At 38.8% G+C, this 21286-nt stretch overlaps 2 protein-coding genes across 2 annotated transcripts; one reads left to right on the top strand and one right to left on the bottom strand.

The window, feature by feature from the left end:
- Positions 1–1745: 1745 nt before the first annotated feature.
- Positions 1746–10930, bottom strand: LOC307131329 (extracellular calcium-sensing receptor-like; the record flags this gene model as incomplete). Its single annotated transcript, XM_079824918.1, has 6 exons — positions 1746–2641; positions 2734–2857; positions 8771–8992; positions 9173–10006; positions 10263–10560; positions 10704–10930. 6 exons carry the CDS (start codon positions 10928–10930, stop codon positions 1746–1748), a joined length of 2601 nt encoding a protein of 866 aa, XP_079681044.1.
- Positions 10931–16605: 5675 nt separating this feature from the next.
- LOC307131331 (extracellular calcium-sensing receptor-like) lies at positions 16606–20132 on the top strand (the record flags this gene model as incomplete). The annotated part of the gene is made up of 6 exons (XM_079824920.1): positions 16606–16832; positions 16988–17285; positions 17542–18375; positions 18466–18687; positions 19022–19145; positions 19240–20132. The coding sequence occupies 6 exons, from the start codon at positions 16606–16608 to the stop codon at positions 20130–20132; spliced, it is 2598 nt and encodes an 865-aa protein (XP_079681046.1).
- Positions 20133–21286: the final 1154 nt, after the last annotated feature.

Below are 21286 nucleotides of genomic sequence, written 5' to 3'. Positions count from 1 at the left end.
CCCTTAATAGGAACTTGTTTGTTCGTCTTTGGCTCAAAGCCACTTGCTGCAAACTTTTCTTTGTGGAAGCTTCTCGTTAATTTTAAGTGAATGATATAAAATATTTCAACTCAAAACAACATTTTGTGTCCAATTATTTCCCAGGCGTAGTTTTTGTTTTGAGGTCAAAGTTAACTTGCCTTGCTTTGGGTATACAACAGTGGGTGATGGTCACGAAGACGACTTGGCAGATTTGAAGCGTTTCCTCTTGCAGCAACTTTATTTTTGCATGCTCTGCAGACAGGGTGACCATCCTCGATTAAGATTCCCTCAGCCAAAAAATATGACCACACCTCAGATTTGTTCCTTTTAGAAGGCTGAAAAATCTCCCGAGCACTGTCACAAATATATGATGGTGGTCCGACAGTGAGCCTGAAGTGGTGGTCAGATATCTGGAAATCTGATCTTACTATCTGGGATTTTGCTTATAGTTTGGTCCCCCGCTCCCCCATTTTAAAAATGTCTTCTGTGCTCCTGAAAGTTGGGAACTTTTCATATCCGATTTGTGTGTCTCGTGGCGTTCTTTCATTTTCTATGGCAATGCCATTGTGTTGGTAGTCACACACCAAAAACAACAACATCAACAGTAACATGGACAGGTTTGCAATAGTGATGTTTTGCATCAACTGAATTTTTTTTTAACTTTATATAGGATCAAAATAAGCTTAAAAAATCAGCGTGCAAGTTTAGCATTTTTAAATGCTTCATTTATTCGAAAGCTTTACATTAATTTAAATGAAAAAAATGAAAATGAATTGTCAAAATATAGTATAAATAAAACGCTTATGTTTAATGTGTTACACATATGTAATTTATATAAAATAAATATAATGAATAATTAGCAGCAAAAGCTGGGTAATTTTGTTACTAAAATTATTTCACTGTGAACTGCTTTAATTTGGAGCAAGAGATGCAGGGAGAGTGGCTTTATTGCAACAGATATACAGTCAAACCAAAATTTTTATTCAGAAACTGTCAACATTTTCACACATTATCACAGTTTATTTGTTATAGTTTAGAAAATGGTTATACAATATGACAAGAACACAGAGTTAAACTGTGTCAGAACAAATTCATCTTTATAATTTTGATAGAAAGGTATGTAATGGATTACAATCAACCAATCAGCTGTCAGCTGTTAAATTTAAGTGCACAATTAGATAATACCAATTTAGGTCAATCAATTACTAAGCAATGCTTAATTTATTTCAGTCTGTCGTGGTCGCACTAATAATTAAAGAAAAAAACACTTAAGCAAAACAAGTTAAAGTGTCTGAATAATTTTGGTAAGTTCACTGTATGAAGAATTTTTGGGGGAATTCACAGTTTACTTTATTTTGCTATCCTCACGTACATATATGAACTATAGTGTCCTGCACCCACTAGTAAAAAAGTATATCTGGTGCCTGAATAATTTTTGGTTTGACTGTATGTCACTTTCCCTTACATCAGAGGTCCAGTTTGGGTTTGTGATCTCTTCCGCAAAATAAAACCTCCGGGGCATGTTATTACAATTCTTAGCACAATTTTTAGGTTTACTAACTGGTCAACTTATATGGGTTATAATAATCTTTTTGCTTAGGAACAATTGTGGACTATCCCTGTAAGTAAGAGTGTGGCGTGAGTGAATTTCGCACACATATATTCAGCCTGTAAGCATTAATCCTGTAATATGATGACCTAGATTTTGAATAAAAAAAACAACACTATTTTTTCATCATATGCCTTTTGTCATTTCTCTCTGGTTTCAGAAGTACAATATAACACTTAGGAGCAAATATACACAGCAAGAGACCAAAAGCAGAGGCTAGAATAGCAAAGACATGGACAGCAACCATATACTTTCCACGAGAGCTCACATAAACTGGAATAAAGGTTATCCACACAGCAAAAAATATAAGCATGCTGAAAGTGATGAATTTAGCCTCATTAAAATTGTCTGGTAGTTTTCTGGCCAAAAATGCTAATAAGAAACACAAAGAAGCTAAGAGGCCAATATATCCTAGCACACACCAAAATCCAATTTCAGATCCTACAGCACATTCAACAATTATTGTTGCACTCATGAACTTGGTGTTATATGCAGCAACAGGAGGCTTAGTTGTTAACCATATGATGCAAATAATTGCTTGCACAAAAGTGCACAAGATTACACTTGATCTTTGTTTAGCAGGGCCAAACCATTTCATGACATTACTGCCTGGAAGGGTGGCCCTGAATGCCATTAAAACTACTACAGTTTTTGCCAAGATGCATGAAATACAGAGAGTAAAGCTGATTCCAAAGGCTGGATAGCGAATCCGGCATAACCAGTCAGTGGGCTTCCCTATAAATGTCAGGCCAATCAGAAAGCATGCGCAGAGGAACAGAAGGAGAAGGAAACTTAACTCCATATTGTTTCCTCGTATGACTGGTGTTGTCCTGTACATTATAAACACACCAAGCACTGCTAATGCTGCACAGGCCCCGAATGCTGAAAATGCCAATAGGATTATTCCCAAAGGCTCCTGAAAGGACAAAAACTCTAATATTTTGGGAATGCACTGGTCTTGCGCTTGGTTTGGCCATGTTTCCTTTGAACATGTGAGGCAATCATTTGAGTCTGTGGAAACAATGGGGGGAGGGGGGCATAAAACACCAATTTTCCCTTCTTTTTAAAATACCATTAGTGAGGAACTATGAAGAACTTCACACCTGTTTGATTACTGATCTCTCCTTCAGCACATGGTATGCAGTCAAAGCAGCAAACTGGCTTTCCTTTTTGCCTGGCCTTCCTGGAGCCTGGCAGACAGCTTTGACTGCACAGTGAATCTGGTGCCTGATGACCACAGCAAAAGAAGCAGTAGAAAAACACTACATTTTCTAAACTCTTTGCAAAGGGAAATGTATATTTTTGTGTGCATGATAATATAAATAACTTAAATGATCATATGAATCAGGGGTGTCAAGTTCTGCTGCTAGAGGGCCACCTTCCTGTAGAGTTTAACTCCAACCTGCTCCAACAGAGCTGCCTGGAGGTTACTAGCGATTCTGAAGACATTGGGCCTGTCCCAATACCTATACTTGCAGTCTTTGCAGTTTAGCACTTGTCTACTTTCATGACTTATTTCCTGGATTTGGTCAAATTGTTCAAGTGGCATGAAGACTGCCATGTTGCAAAAATACAAGCTTTTTTTAAAGAGCTTAATTAACACATTTTGATTTTAAACACTTTGCACTTTAACCCCTTAACTGTCACTTGCCCGTATACGGGCATTCTACATTTATTTCACTATATTACTATTAAATCCTAATCTAGTCATGACAAACAATATATCATTGGAAAGGTCTAAGGCTCAAGAATACATATTTGTTGATGATTTTGCAGAAAATATATATTTTGGAAGAGTAATAGATTAATATATGACAAGAGTGACAAGAGTGTGCATCAAAAAATCTGTATCATTACAGGAGTTTTCACCTTTGTAACAAAAAGTCAACAACCACACTTTTAATCATTCAAACTTTGATTTTCATGCTAAAAGTTCATAACATAAACATTGATTCTAGTATTTAGCCAAAAATATTCAGAAAATAATATTATATATAGAGAATATCTGCCAGATCAATCTTTAGGAATCACCAATATGGTGTGTCTAACCCCTAGTGGATTTTTGGAGGTTATGCAGCTAAAAGTATTACAGAAAACTCATTTTTTGAGTTTTTGACCTAAAATTTTGAACACAACTTGGTTAGAATTTTGGCTTTGACTTTCTGTCTTTTTTAGGCTGAAACCTATATTAATTTATATATTTTTTAATAAAAAACTTTTTATAACAATAAACTTAAATTTCAATAACTTTTATATAATTTAATTCTATAATTTTGAAAAATCTTGGCAGAAAAATCTGCCAAGTGTCTTCTTTTAAAAGAGACCAACCATAAGTCTTTAGTCCAAAGGGTTCATGAATTACAACCATTTAAGTTTGGGTAGTGCATTTTCACAAAATGCTCAAAAAGGGGGGTGACAGGTAAAGGGTTAAAATAAACCTCGCTGTTTAGTATTCCCTATGGGTAACACTTTAGAATACTGTTCCATCATTAATGAATAACTACACAGGAACAAAAGAGTAATGCACTATTTAACATTCTAGTAACTACTATAACCTAACAAGAAACTCAGATTAACGAATTAGTAAGTAATCATGCACAGTTGAATGAGGTAGTTAACTATTAGTTAATCATAAACTACTATTTTGTCACACCTCCAAGAGGACTACTAAGAACTACTATATACAGATTCATAATAAATGTGAATAATGCATAATACATAATTAATTCTAAAGTGAAGGTCATAGTAACCCATTAGCAGTGATTCAAGTATTACCAAATCCTTCAGAAGGAATTCCTAATTATTTGGATCAATATTCTAAAGTGAAAAACACGATAACTCTCTAGTAAAGACTGAAGTCATTATAAGCTTTTAAGGTTTTTTTTTTGTCTTGGATAGTAATGACTGAAGTGTTACTACATTCTTCTAAAGTAATTACAAGTTATTTGGATCAGTATTCTAAAGTGAAGAACATTGGTAACCCACTAGTAATTACTCAAGTGTTACCAAATCCATCAGAAGCCATTAATATCCAAAGACCTACAAAACCCTTAAAGGGGCACTTCAGCGCTGGGAATATAAATGTGTAAATAAACTGTCATTAATGTAGTAGAAATGTGAAATTATTTTTGAATTTGGTGCCTTCTACACTGAGAAAAGACAGAAAATGTATTTTTGTCTCATGTGGATGAAAGACAACAACTCCCAGAATGCACTTGCTTCGCTGCCATACGAGGCCACTCCCTACACCGCCCCCAGCGTCATTTCAATCTTTATAATAATACAATAATTTCGGTCAGTTAGAGAATAAACACTACAATTAAAAACTGAACCTGTCTTTTCAATAAAGTGTGAGTGAGCCGAACGAAAGTCACAGGACAAACGCAGCATGAGTCAGATTTCATTCAGCACGAGAGGGAAGTAAGAGCTGAGCAGAGCTGAGGTAGCGCGGCTGTCATTCTCAGCGCGTGTCCAGTCTGGCGCGTTTTCTGATCGCATATGGAAGCTAAACTTTCATATGAATTCATTGAAAAGTTGAAACACTCACTTTGCTCTGCACCACCCCGTTATGAATGCCCGAGGCCGAGCTGAGCGCATTTACATTCTGTGCGTGAGATCTCTACCCTGTGGGCGGGTTGAAAACATGCGGAACAGCTCCTTCTATTGGCTGTAGTTTTTAGCCTCTGGCCAAAAAATACTCAGATGACGCAAAATGACAATATTTGCGTCATCGGAGGATTTTTTTCCAGAAATAAAATGCATAATTCTATGGAAAGTCCCATAATTCAAATATACTACAGGGTTTCAACTGATACAAAGCTTAATGCTAAATCACTGAAGTTACTCTTTAAAAGCTTACAATGACTTCAGTAATTACTAGAGAGTTATCATATTTTTCACTTTCGAATACTGATCCAAATAATCAGTAGTTCCTTTGGAAGGATGTATTCAGTCTCCTGTGGATGAGTTTCTTGTTAGGAAGTAGTAGTTACTAGAATGTCAATAGTGCATTACTCATTTGTTCCTGTGTAGTTGTTCATTAATGACTGAACAGTATGTTTAAACAACACAATTTAGTAAAAGCTGTGCTTCTAAATAATGCATTAGTTAACCATTAATTCATGATTAACTTGTTCATAATTAAGCATTAATTACTATTGTGTCCATGCTTAACTAATGCATAATTGTGAACAAGCAAATCATTAATTACTAGTTTAACTAATGCATAATAATGGACCCTTAAAATTTAAAGTTAATCATTAATTACTAGTGTGTTCATGCTTAACGAATGCTTAATTGTGAACAAGTTCATCATTAATAAATGCATAACTAATGCATTATTCTGGACTGTTAAAATAAAGTGTTACCTGTTTAATTAGTTGAGGCTAAACTCTGCAGGATAGTGTCCCTCGAAGGAGCAAGATTGAACACCCTTGATCTACATAACACAGTGAAAATGTACACATTTATAATATGTGATGCGATCTGGGAAAACCCGTCGGATGTCGCGCTGGAACGTTTTCAGCAAAGTCAAAGAATAGGATGAATGTCCATTTTTTGTCAAAATTGGGTTTTCATTAAATTATTATTCTATAACATCTTGTCTATCATTTCTAAAAAATATCTTAGCCAAATTCACTTGTTTAGTGCAGAAAAATAGCAATTTATAGCGGCAAGCTGAAAAGACTGAGTCTTTCTCTAATGTTTTAGATTCATACCCGGCGGAGGTGCAAAAAACAGCCATATTTTTCGCTCTCTTAACACCACAAAAACAGTTCACCCATCAAAATAAACCCATTACATGTAGAATAAAGGTGTATCAAAGCACATTTCCCTCCAGTCCTATGTAAACTACGGCACGCAAAGTTTTTATTTAATACAACGTTATCGTATTGTGAGATGGCGGAGCACAAGAGAACAACGGAGTCTGAAGTAACTGATCGCTTTTATGATCTCGCTTGCCTCAATCTGCTTAATCCTGGTGATGTCAGTGCCCTAAACGGAAATTCATATAATGGATTTTTTTCACATCCAGAGATGAAGGATCGGATGAGGAAGTTACTGAAGAGGAGTTAGTTTAGCTATGCTGCAGGTGCGCTGTGCTTGCTATTCTTGTACACTAGCTGTGCGATCTAAACATACAACGGGTGATCACAAGTTCAGAGACTGCCCATGATAAACAATAGAAAACGTATTTCACTATTTACTAAGTTGCTGTTCTCTTCAGAGTAACATTAGCTAGTCCCCTTGTGTAGAGATGCAGCTTATAAATTCTAGTTTTCATATTTTCATATTCAGTTCAGACCTTTATTTTGAAATAGCGATGTACACGGGGAAAAAATGAAAGATTTGTAGACAACCAATTTGTTTTCATGCCAAGAGTTAAAAATATAACATCCAGTCAATTTTTCGAGATAAAAAGTTCTGGAAATCTTTTAAATATAAAGGAAAAATATATATAGATTTGCCATTTGTGATGCAGCAGTGAGCTATAATGCACAAATACTGATAAACTGCCTATACTACTTCTGAATAGGATGTCTACTTCATAAAATTTATGAAAAATATGGAAATATATGGTTCAGATCACTCAAACCATATGAAATTGGAGGCGCCCTTATATGGTTAGTAATGGAGTATGGATGTCATCTAGAGGAAAAGTTTGGTATTGCGCCCAAATAAAATCTTCCTGAAAGTTATTTTTTTGATATATCAACCTAAAACTTTGAACACAACTCTGACTTTGATTGTCTTGTAGTTTTAGAGTAAAAAATGTTTTGTAAAACACATATTATTATAAAATATTATATAAAATATTATTATAATATATAAATATATATTTACATTTTCATAAACTTTTATAAATTTTTCCTAATTTACTTTCATAATTTATTTGACATCTACAATAATCTGCCAAGTGTCTTCTTTAAAACAAGACCAACCTTAGGTCTATATTCCAAAGCATACTTGAATTACCGCCATTTAAGTTTGGATAGTGCATGTTCATGTCTATGCAAAAAAATGGGGTGACAGTTATTCAAACCTGTTTTTCTCAAAATTCCGTCCCTAAAAATCATAGCGATCAGCCGACTTTAGAGAACCATAACTTTTGTTTCAGACAAGCCATGAAAGAAATAAAAATATATTTGAAAAGGGCTTGACTCCAGCTTTCTTATCGTCGCTGTCCGGTGAAAACCACTTATGTCCATTTTGCCGATTTTGAGATTTTTCAACGGATTGAATGTCCAGGTTCATTTCCATATACAGTATGCTTCACATATCTAAATGGCCAATGAAAAGTTGTGAAATCATGTCATCTGATTTTCACGTATATCCATTTGGTGTCAAAGCTGTCAATCACGCCGCGTATCTCCCGCCCTGTGGAAGCATCTCGCCGGTCTCGTGAAACATAGCCTGGTGAGACAATGACTTTCCTTCATCGAGGTAAACGTTTCCCCCCTGACGCCAGACGTACATCTAGGAGTGACAAAATTACGGTAGGACTGTACAAACAAAGTATCTGTCTAGCATTACCATGTCAGTGTATTGATTCATTGTCCCTTCATAGTTTGCAAGAGACATTTAATACATTTATAATTAATATTAAATAAACTAAGCGTATTTAATAAACTAAGATGTAGGCTATTTAATAAACTGAGCGTATTCCTCTGTCAATATGAAACGCGACTTAGCCATTCTAATTAATGATCGGAAGAACGCGTATCGACCACCGTTACTGTAAAATATGCACGTATGTCCATTTAAACTCAATTTTGGTCAAATGTGGATTATATCATTACACTGGCAAGAATATGGTTACATGTAAAGATGCTGTACCAAGTATGACAACGCTACATTCAACTGCTTTTTTTCACTTCCTGAAAAGTAACCGTTTTGGACATACGTGAGTTTCATCGGGCAGCGACGATATGGTATCAAGAGCTGTAAAAGGTAAAATTTCACCATGTGATGGGTTTTCGTAGATCACATCACATATATTAAAATGTGTATATGTACAGTGCATTTCCGTTCAAAATTATGAAACTGGATTCTTCTTAGTTCAACAATAAACATTATGTAGAGTTGAAGAAAAAGCAAACATAGTAAACAATATCTGGATATGAGTGGGATGGCACACACCTTCTCTCCTCTGTGCCACATAATTACTGACTCATCTATTACTAGGTCCTTGCCGTCTTCGAGAGAGGCATCATAGAATCCCACCTTTGCTAGCTGAAGGGAGCCATAAGACCCTGTGTGCCAGTTCATCAGATCATAGGATGCAATCGGATCACCGTTGTTATCAAATCTGACCTCTTCCCCTAATGTTGTGAAATGTGTTTGTTTCATGTAGTACAGGAGCTTAGGTGAAGGTTGGAAGAAAGGATAATGCAAAGTAATGAACACATTAAAATACATAAATTAAAATGTTTATAGTTTTTTTTATAATGTAGCCATTGCTTAAATACTTGCACAGTGTCTAATAAGTCATTAGTAACACATTACAGGCTGCAAATGTAAAATATAATGTAACACACAGACCTGCCATGGCAGAATTTGATTCAGACTCCCACATGTCCCATTCTGAAAGGGGCCCTTTCCTGGTACACATGTACTCATGTTGTGTAGTGCATGTGCTATGAGATACACAGCCTTGTAAACATTGTAGGAGACTCTGAGTTGTGACACATCTGAATAAGGAGTGTACACATCATCCAAACTCTCACTGCCATTGCAGGGTGGCCAGTTCTGTGCCCCTTCTCCATGTACATGAGTATTTAAGGACCCATTCAGCCGACAACGGAAAGTCTCTTCCCAAAACTCGGAGAGGAAATGGGACATCTGAGCAACAGAAACACTTACTCCACTGAGGTAACTGCCAAGATTTGGGATATCAGCCCTCCGTATGGCAAACCCCAATGTTCCCTTTAACAGATCACCAAAATCCTCCCAGAGGGCTTTTGATGTGGCCCAGGCCTCACTGGCAATCCACTGAAGATGAGTAACATTTTGGCGTCTGCATTCTTTTAGGATACCATACAGATATGAGTCCACAGTGAAGCTTATTATGATCTTGGCAGAAGAAGATTTTAAAATGTTCACAAGCTCCTCCGCTGCATCTTGTGTCAGTGCAACAGGATAAAGTTGGACATAAGCAGGACAAATATTAAATCTTTCTGACTCTTTCAGGAAGAGCTGGATGGCAAACCGAGCATAGTCTGTATCCACACCGATCACTCCGACCCATGTCCATTGAAAATAATGAACAAGTTTTACCAAAGCTTTAATCTGAAATAGATCACTTGACATTGTCCGCATGAATGCTGGAAACTCTCTCTTGTTACTGAGACAGGAACAGGATGCAAAGTAGCTCACCTAAAATATGAATAGAGCAAGATTAGTAGTGCAATAATCTTGATTTCACCATAATATTATTGTATACGGATCAGAATTATCAGTATTTACATATAATAAATATGCTAAATAATACAATTGCTATTTTATGAATAAGTTAACCTAAATACAGCATCATGCATCAATATATCATTACAATATTCATTACCCAAACTAATACATGTGGAAAAAAATAATATATATATATATATATATATGTATATATATATTGTTTTACTATAGGTATTTTGAAAGAGCTTAGACTTCTCAGAACAGCCATGGATATTCCTGATGATGCCTCTCCCACAATTACAGGACTCGGCTGCTTTTGTGTGTCTTCACAGCTTTGTCCACTGTCCCTCTCTGGCTGTCCATTGACCAGGAGAAAAGACCTCTTTACAGATACAGGTATGTCATCACCGCTGTCCCTGATGTGGTAGCCCAGGGACAAGTTTGGCAAAAGGTCTTGCCGCTTGTTAATTTCTCTCACGGCAAAGATCATCGTCTGCATCCACCTCAGTGCTCGAGGGGTAAAGCTGCAACAGATTTCATGAATTAAATAACTGCAATTCAGCAAACAAAAATGAATTTGCTTTTAGTTCAGAAATTAAAAACTATTTTTTAACAATTATATTCGTTCACACATCATCTACAAGAAGAAACATAAAACATAACACACAATTTATACTTAGTTGATTTAGGTTTTGTCCTAAAAGAAGAAACTGATGATATAGGACTGAAATGCAAAGGAAAGAGCCCTCCCAAAACCACATCTCCCCCCTGGTAAAATGTGTATGTATCCTCATCTCCCTGATAGATGCACTTATTCTTGTTTTTATACTGACTCTGCACACCAATACACAACAGAAACCCAAGTGTGAGGAGAGTTGCATAAAATAGTGCCATAACTGACACACATAATCTGGTGTGTACAGAATTTATAAACAATCTGTAATTGAGGGAAGGCCTTAATTCATAAGGAAACGCACAAGCCAATAGCATCTGCAACTCCTACTGTCAATCTTTAATGTACCAAGAGACCGTGAATATAATCACTTCTTTGAGCTGATGTTAATAATGCACACCTCCCCCAAATGTGATCAAAAAAGACAAATAAGCTTGGAATTTTGTATTTTCATTAATTTAACTTTAGCTATGCTACTGCTTATGATATATATATATATATATATGCAGGGGAAAAAGTATTATAAGATGCAATTGTAACTGCAGGCGATACAGTGTAATAGAAGATGCAATTGTAACTCTGCCAGGCATGCTGTAAGGAACAGCATGACCTACTTATTCTTAATATACAATTATTATTTACCATATGTTATCAATAATGCAATTCAATTCAATAATATCTGATATGTGTAAATTGGACAAAAAGTAGAAAGTGTTTCCATTTTGGATTTATGACTTTTTTTTAAATGTTTTTTCCCCTCTCTAATGCAGTGGTTTCTTCAGACCACTAAGCACATGGTGACTTTGAACTGCCATTTACATTTACATTTATGCATGTAGCAGACGCTTTTATCCAAAGCCACTTACAACTGAGGAATACAGGAAGCGATCCGTCATGAAGAGGCGAAGAAATGCAAAAAGTGCCTGAAATACTAAGTTTAGGACATTACTTAGAGCAGGGGTGTCCAAAGTCCGGCCCGCGGGCCAAATGCGGCCCGGGGATGAATTTCAAACGGCCCGCAGCGCGTCTATTAAAGTGTATTATATGTGGCCCGCCACGGATCATTTACAAATCATGCAGTTTCACGATGTCGCCGCAAGGTGGCAGTACTAGACTTTAGGCCAGGGAAACAGCGCCCAAAGGGGAACGAAACAGCGCTACTGCTTGTGCTCTGCGCAACTCGCGAGCTCTGACTCTGAACAAATGTGTTTACCTGTTGAGTGTCTCGATCACGCGCCCACTAAACAGCCTTCCGAAGCCCGTGAGAAGTGTTCGAGTTCAGCACTGAGGTCTCCGGTACTGAATCTCTCTGTGATTTGATTTAATTTAAATCCAGTTAAATAGCGCTGACTTAATAAACAACACTAACGGGCAAATCAGCTGAGCCGATTCAAAATCATTTTCAAACAACAATTCGCATTTCGAATGTATCATGGATTTACTGTGGTAACACCTGTAACCGTGGTAATTTGTCAGAAATGTAGGTTAATATCTATTCAATTTGTAATGTAGACATGTATTAAATGAGTAATAAAGGCCAAATTGCAGACTATTTTTTTGTCATAAACTTGCAGTTTTGTGCTTTTGTATTTATATGTCTACAGACTAAATACCATTATATATATATATATATATATATATATATATATATATATATATATATATATATATATATATATATATGTATATATATATATGTATATATATATATATATATATGTATGTATTACTTTTTGCCTTGTGTGCACTGCAAAAAATGCTGTCATTTAGTATTTTTGTCCTGTTTCTAGTTTAAATATATCTAAAAATTCTTAAATCAAGATGTTACGAGATAAGTTAAATGACATTATATATTTTTTCTTGTTTTCTGGAAAATAAAATTTAATTGAAGTGAGTTTTTGTTTAAAACAAGCAAATATATCTGCCAATGGGGTAAGAAAAATAATGTTTCTGTTTGGAATCTTTAAGGAAGATTTTGGAAGATTATTTTTCTAATCCATTGGCAGATAATTTAGTTTGTTTCAAGCAAAAACTCAATTCATTTTTATTTTTCCCCCCAGGAATCAAGAAAAAATATGTAATTTTCCTTAGTAAAAGCATCTTGATTTAAGAACTTTTTGATATTTGGACTGGAAAAAAGACAGAAATACCAAGTCAGAAAAGCATGATATATATATATATATATATATATATATATATATATATATATATATATATATATATATATATATATATATATATATATATAATAGTAAAGGGACCGGCCCCCGGGTATGTCCACAACATCGAATCCGGCCCCCTTTAAAAAAACTTTGGACACCCCTGCCTTAGAGCATAATACGCTAGGGTAGTGAGGGAGTAGAGGAAAATAGAGGGAAAAGAAATTGGAATTTTGTAGCTTTACAAGTGGAGGTGATACTGGTATTTCCCAGGTGATGCTCCTCTTTCACAAGAGCACCCAGTTGAAAGAAAAAAAGAACAAAAAAACACAGATTAAGAGTATTAACATTTTACTGTATATTTTTGTGAACTCTTCCTAATATTTCTAAAAACAAATGACCTAATATCCTGATAACTCTGTAGTGTCTATCAACTTCAATGACCATCAATACATAAATGAAATGACATTAGGTTAATACCTTCGAGCAGATTTAGGTACCTGTACTTGTGATGTTCATTGTAAACATTCATGATGAGGACTGGAAATTTTTAAGTTGTTATGGTAAGATTTGTCAGTAACGTCGAGGACAAATTAACATTGAAATTTACTTTGTTTTTGTTGTTTTTACCAGCCACTTTAAGCAAGCCAGCTTTAAGGTGAGCTTTCATTTATTCCATGACACATAACAAACACAATCAGAGTTATATTAAAAAAATGTCCTGGCTCTTCCAAGCTTTATGATGGCAGTGAATGTTGCTTCGTTTTTGAAGTCCATAAAAGTGTATCTATCCATCATATAACTGCTCCACACGGCTCCAGGGGGTTAATACAGGCCTTCTGAACCGAATCGATGCGTTCACAGAATGGGGTTCACATTCTGAATTATTTTGACGACTGGCTGATTCTAGCTCACTCTCTGGATCAGTAATGCGAGCACAGGGACCTGGTGCTCAGCCACCTCTCCCGCCTGGGCCTTCGGGTCAACTGGGAAAAGAACAAACTCTTCCCCGTGCAGAGGATCTCTTTTCTTGGCATGGAAATCGACTCGTCGCCATGTACGCACAGTTAACGAGCGAGCGCGCAGAGTTACTGCTGAATCAATTCGAGGGCAAGATGGCGGTCCCATGGAAACTATTTCAGAGGCTCCTGGGGCACATGGCAACCGTAGCGGAAGTCATGCCGCTCAGGTTGATTCAGAGACCGCTTCAGCACTGGCTTTACGATCAAGTCCTGAGAGGGGCATGGCAACAAGGCACGATCCAGGTGCCAGTCATTTGGGCCTGCCGTCAAACCTTCACCCCGTGGTCGAACCTCCCTTTTCTACTGGCCAGAGTGCCCTTAGATCGAATGTCCAGGCATGTTGTTGTGCCGTTGGCTCCTGGACAGGACCCCAGAGCATATGGCATGTCAATTGGCCATACGTCTAGCCTTGCACAGTTCTCGGATGTTGATGAAGGGCAAGCATGTACTAGTCTGCTCAGACAACACGACGGTGACAGTAACCTCCATCAATCACCATGGTGGTCTGCGCTCCCGCTGTATGTCGCATCTCCTGTTATGGAGTCACATCCCGGGCGAGCTGAATCGTGCAGCCGACGAGCTCTCACATTTACATTTATGCATTTGGCAGACGCATTGATCCAAGACTTATCCAGACTTACATTGCATTCAGGGTAAACATTTAAATGTTTATCAGTTCTTGCATTCTCTGGGAATCAAACCCACGACCTTGGCGTTGCTGGCGCAACGCTCTACAGTTTGAGCTACAGGAAAGCTAGTGACTCCATCCCCAGACGGTTCAGCTAATTTGGGAACAGTTCAGTGATGCACAGGTAGACCAGATACGTGCCATTGCCGCTGGTTTTACTCACTGACTGAGGGGACCCTCGGCACAGCTGGCCGCTGGGCATCCACAAGTATGCGTTTCCCTGAGTGAGCCTTCTCGCACGTTTTGTGCAAGATCAGTGACGACGAGGAGCAGGTCCTTCTGGTTTTGCCTCACTGGCCCAGCCGGACCTGGTTCTCTGAACTAGTGCTCCTCGCGACAGTCCCTCCCTGGCCAATTCCTCTGAGGAAGGACCTCCTTTCTCAGAGACAGGGCACCCTTTGGCAACCGCATCCCGATCTTTGGAACCTGCACGTGTGGGTTCTGGTGGTGGCTATCACTTCAGTTCACTTCACTTCAGATGCCACTGATGAGTCCTGCTTATTCCAACTCAGTCACAAAGTCACTTCAAACTGTTTTTCTCTGAAAGCGCTGTACCAACAATCAGCAAGCATTAACATGGTAAAATTAAAACACATTGGAAATGACAGGTATTGTCAGGAGCTCAGAGAATAGGAGGACTAAACTGCTGTGATGATCGTGAGAAAAGTTTATTAGAAAACTTGGAAAACAGTCTCTGTGAAAGTGCAACACTGTAGATTATCTGACGGCGGTTCCCGTGCGCACAGCCCGCACATCAACGAGCGTGCAGGAAGAGGAGACAACCAAACAGGCAGAGAACAACAGATATAATCACCGAAAGACGAATCCCGGGTTCAGCAAGTGAGACAGCTTTGCTACAAACCCCTCGTCTTAGGTTCCTGAACACAAACGTCAGCAGGTAAGCACAGAACAAACAGGCATGAGAAACCACAACACGCGACATAGCATATGATCAACTGACAACAAGAGGTAGACACAGCTGGGCATATAAAGGGTAGAGGGAACGAGCGACAGGTGCGGGAGATCATCTCGTGATCAGCTGATACTCCAATCACGAGCTGCAGAGAAATGACAGGACAGGACAAACAACAGGAAGAACCGGTGTCACACCCTGAACCTGTGACAGGTATGTTGAACCGGAATGGCACAGCTGTGTGGAGTCTCTATATTTAGATCAGTGTGCTCATTAATGTGCCTTTTTTTCCTTTATTATGTCAATTGAAATTATGCTGTGCTGTAAAGCCATTCTTTTGTATTTTATGGCCTCATTTCAGTGACTTAAACTAAATATTTTAACGACGCATAAATGTAATTTTCTCAAAATTACAAACTTTTACATGCATGCTGCTCACATATTATTGTAACAGAGTTTGTGCTTAATACAGTATAATCAGACTGTGAAAGCAATGAAAATGTTATAAGTGACAGATATAATAACAAATGTCAGTGCTTGTCAAAACACTTCCAGGGCACAGAAAACACCTCAGACCCCAGAAAGTTAATGTTCACTAAATCCACACTAACACTGATGCCGTTTCGGAGCGGTCTTTGAGGCTAAGCATATCCCGTCATTTGTCATGGTCAGGAAATGACTGTGCCCCTATTTCGCATCACGTCTAGGGAAATTTAAATTAATTAGATTTGGTTGTAAAATATATAATGTTGCAAATTAAGCACCACAATCATGCAGTGATTAAGTGTGTCCCAGTGAGTAAAAATGAAACAAAATAAATAATAAAAATTTGAGTAGTTTGCATCACTGGATAGGCTTCCTGTTGGTCGCTGAACATTTATATCATAAAACAGTTGTACTTACATACTTACATCTTTCCACAAACTTCCATTGCTTTGTGACAATAAGACCCACCTTCATTTATTTGATTGGCCATCTTGATCATTTTGATGAGCGCTGTTAGACCGCTGAGGTAGAGCAGCCTCCACCTGTGAGGCCATCCCTTGATCACAGATTATACATATTTATATATACTGCATGCTGTACCCACCAGGACCATTTGTCTGTATCAGTTATGGCACGACTGTATGCAACTCTTCTCATATTTTGGCCTCTGCTGTGTATTGGTGTGCAGAGTCAGTCTAATGCTAACGATAAGTGCATCTATCAGGGAGATGAGGATACTTACAGCTTTTACGAGAGCGGAGATGTGGTTTTGGGAGGAATTTTTCCTTTGCACTCCAGCACAATACCATTGGTTTCTTCTTTCACAACCAAGCCTAAGCTAATCAAATATAAATTGTGTGTCATGGTTTCATCTTCTGAAAGATAAGAATAATAGAACTGTTTAGAAATCATATTAACTACTATATTTTACCACATTTAAATTATGTTTTCTTTGTTTTATTGCAGTTATGTAATGCATTTAATATAGGTGTGTGTGAAATCTGTTGCAGCTTTACCCCTCGAGCACTGAGGTGGATGCTGACAATGATCTTTGCTGTGAGAGAAATAAACCAGCGACAAGACCTTTTGCCAAACCTTTCTCTGGGCTACCACATCAGGGACAGTGGTGATGACATACCTGTATCAGTAAAAAGGTCTCTTCTCCTGGTCAATGGACAGCCAGAAAGGGACAATGAACAAAGCTGTAAAGACACACAAAAGCAGCCGAGCCCTGTAATCGTGGGAGAGGCATCATCAGGAGTCTCTATGGCTATTCTGAGAACTCTAGGCTCATTCAAAATACCATTAGTAAAACAAAAACATTATGTTCTATCACTTTGTCTTGATAATGAACTTGATGCATGCTATAAATGTGTGTGTGTGTGTGTGTGTGTGTGTGTGTGTGTGTGCCTATTCACATAACATTTTTCATAAGTATTATATAAAGTACATATGGATTTGTTCCATTGAGTCTTATTAGAAATATATGGTAGATATCTGGTTGTTGCCTTGTATTTATAGTGCATTGCTAATCTTACTAAAATGTTTTGTTTTCATGTTTTAGGTGAGCTACTTTGCATCCTGTTCCTGTCTCAGTAACAAGAGAGAGTTTCCAGCATTCATGCGGACAATGCCAAGTGATCTATTTCAGATTAAAGCTTTGGTAAAACTTGTTCATTATTTTCAATGGACATGGGTTGGGGTGGTCGGTGTGGATACAGACTATGCTCGGTTTGCCATTCAGCTCTTCCTGAAAGAGTCGGAAAGATTTAATATTTGTCCTGCTTATGTTCGCATTTATCCTGTCGCACTGACGCAAGATGCAGCGGAGGAACTTGTGAACATTTTAAAATCTTCTTCTGCCACAGTCATAATTAACTTCTCTGTGGACTCATATCTGTATGGTATCCTAAAAGAGTGCAGACGGCAAAATGTTACAAATCTTCAGTGGATTGCCAGTGAGGCCTGGGCCACATCAAAAGTCCTCTGGGAGGATTTTGGTGGTCTGTTAAAGGGAACATTGGGTTTTGCCATACGGAGAGCTGAAATCCCACATCTTGGCAGTTACCTCAGAAGAGTAAATGTTTCTGTTGCTCACATGTCCAATTTTTTCTCTGAGTTTTGGGAAGAGACTTTTCATTGTCGGCTGAATGGGTCCTTAAATACTCATGTACATGGAGAAGCAGCACAGAACTGGCCACCCTGCAATGGCAGTGAGAGTTTGGATGATGTGTACACTCTTTATTCTGATGTGTCACAACTCAGAGTGTCCTACAACGTTTATAAGGCTGTGTATCTAATAGCACATGCATTACACGACATGAGCACATGTGTCCCAGGAAAGGGCCCCTTTCAAAATGGAACATGTGGGAGTCTGAATCAAATTCTGCCATGGCAGGTTTGTCTACTTTACTTTCTATGCCTATATATATTTATTTAATGTGTATGCTTTACTTTGCATTATCCTGTCTTCCAACCTTCATCTAAGCTCCTGCACTTCATGAAACAAACAAATTTCACTACACTGGGGGAAGAGGTCAGATTTGATGACAATGGTGATCCGATTGCTTCATATGATCTGATTAACTGGCACACAGGGTCTGATGGCTCCCTTCAGCTAGTGAGGGTTGGATTCTATGATGCCTCCCTCGAAGATGACAAGGACCTAGTAATTGATGAGTCAGTAATTATGTGGCACAGAGGAGAGAAGGTGTGTGCCACCCCACTCATCACCAGATATTGTTTACTATGTTTGCTTTTCTTTCATCTCTACTTAATGTTTATGGCTGAACTAAGAAGAATCCAGTTTTATAGTTTAAAATGGAAATGCACTGTTGACTTTAGTTTATAGTAAATGTATACTTATATTAATATTTTATACATTTGCAATTTTTCGCTGTTTTATATAGATGATCCAGCAAACTTTGTAGGTTTTTACATTGGTCAGTTAATGCAAGTGGAATGTGCATAATTACACTCTTACACAGTTCAGTGTTTTCAGTTGTAGTGGGTTTTTTTACTGCTTGTTTTGTTGTGGCCATTAGGCACCAGAATCATTGTGCAGTCAAAGCTGTCTGCCAGGCTCCAGGAAGGCCAGGCAAAAAGGAAAGCCAGTTTGCTGCTTTGACTGCATACCATGTGCTGAAGGAGAGATCAGTAATCAAACAGGTGTGAATTTCTTCACAGTTCCTCACTTATGGTATTCTTAGAAGAAGGAAAATATGTTGTTTTATGCTCCCCCTTCCCTCCAATGTTTCCACAGACTCAAATGATTGCCTCACCTGTTCAAAGGAAACATGGCCAAACCAAGCCCAAGACCATTGCATTCCCAAAATATTAGAGTTTTTGTCCTTTCAGGAGTCTTTGGGAATACTCTTATGGGCAGTTTCAGCATTCGGGGCCTGTGCAGCATTAGCTGTGCTTGGTGTGTTTATAATGTACAGGAAAACACCAGTCATACGAGGAAACAATATGGAGTTAAGTTTCCTTCTCCTCCTGTTCCTCAGTGCATGCTTTCTGGTTGGCCTGACATTTATAGGGAAACCCACTGACTGGTTATGCCGGATTCGCTATCCAGCCTTTGGAATCAGCTTTACTCTCTGTATTTCATGCATCTTGGCAAAAACTGTAGTAGTTTTAATGGCATTCAGGGCCACCATTCCTGGCAGCAATGTCATGAAGTGGTTTGGCCCTGCTAAACAAAGATCAAGTGTAATCTTGTGCACTTTTGTGCAAGCAATTATTTGCATCATATGGTTAACAACTAAACCTCCTGTTGCTGCATATAACACCAAGTTCATGAGTGCAACAATAATTGTTGAATGTGCTGTAGGAACGGAAATTGGATTTTGGTGTGTGCTAGGATATATCGGTTTCCTATCTTCTTTGTGTTTCTTATTGGCATTTTTGGCCAGAAAACTACCAGATAACTTTAATGAGGCTAAGTTCATCACATTCAGCATGCTTATATTTTTTGCTGTGTGGATAACCTTCATTCCAGTTTATGTGAGCTCTCGTGGAAAGTATATGGTTGCTGTCCATGTCTTTGCTATTCTAGCCTCTGCTTTTAGTCTCTTGCTGTGTATATTTGCTCCTAAGTGTTATATTGTACTTCTGAAACCAGAGAGAAATGACAAAAAGCGCATGATGAAATAGTCCTCAAATAAATTCAGTTCCCTTTCAGTCAGTCCACTGTGAGATACGTCAGTGACTGACGGAATGGGGGTTTCACTTAGAAGCCAATCGCCTTTGAGTTCTACAAAATGAGCCAATGGCATGAAAATGCCATGGATCTGCGGAATTTGCAACTCCGCCACTGAACATGTCCATCGCAATGTTGCAATCGAGACTCTGTGACCTCCCTCTAGGAAGTAGAGTCCCCTCTACCACACCCCAATCTATCTTCTCCACGAGAGTGGATACTTTGTCTAGTGGTCAGGGTGATCTGAGGGTAACGGTGTGGAATGATATGGCGAATCTTCCTCGGTCCACACCCCCCTCTAGCACATTGCAACCCGTGGTGTTGCCAGATGAGGTTGCTGGTTCATCCCACCAGCATTACATTTGGTGCATCGGCGGAGGACGCCATGTGGATTGCCACATCACAAGGTGGGCTGGATTCCTCTGGAGATTAGGATTCGGCTGTGCTGCCTCCCTCGGGAGCCTCAGCATTGCCCGAGTCTGATCCGGAGCTCACAGCCATGCTTGCCCGGGCAGCTGAGAGCATCGGGCTTGAGTGGAACCCTCCGCCATCTCCGCCAAGGCACTCAGAAACATGTACATGGGTAATGCTGACCCTGCGTTAATGCAAGATTTGCGTGCAGTGACCAACCTCACGCTACGGGCGACGAAGGTTACTGCGCGCTCTCTAGGTCAGGTGATAGCCACTTGCATGGTCCAGGAATGTCATCTATGGCTCAACCTGGTGGATATGCGAGAGGCTGAGTGGATGAAGTTCCTAAACTCTCCTATCTCCCAGGCTGCGCTCTTTGGCGGGGCGGTCGATCTCTCCTTCCCCCGGTGGAGGGCTGGGTAAAAACATCTTGTCAGAAAAGACAACTTTCGCTGCAGGCCTCATGGTCGGCAGCACCCTTTCCTTGTTTAAAGAAAGATGTGTTCACCCCCGAGCCCCAAGAGAGCACGGTTGACAGTGTGCGACGCAATGCCTCGCCGCTCTCATCCCCCTCTGTCACCAGACCCTGTCAGAGAAGGCCGTTGCGGAACGCTGGTCCTTCCCTGGCCTCCTCTGTCAGGGCACGGAACATGACCCTGCCCACACCTCGGGATGCTCCAATGCCTCGCATGTCTGG

Source organism: Gobio gobio (assembly GCF_949357685.1).
Source record: "Gobio gobio genome assembly, chromosome: 9".
NCBI lineage: Eukaryota > Metazoa > Chordata > Actinopteri > Cypriniformes > Gobionidae > Gobio > Gobio gobio.
This window is presented reverse-complemented; position numbering and strand designations above follow the sequence as displayed.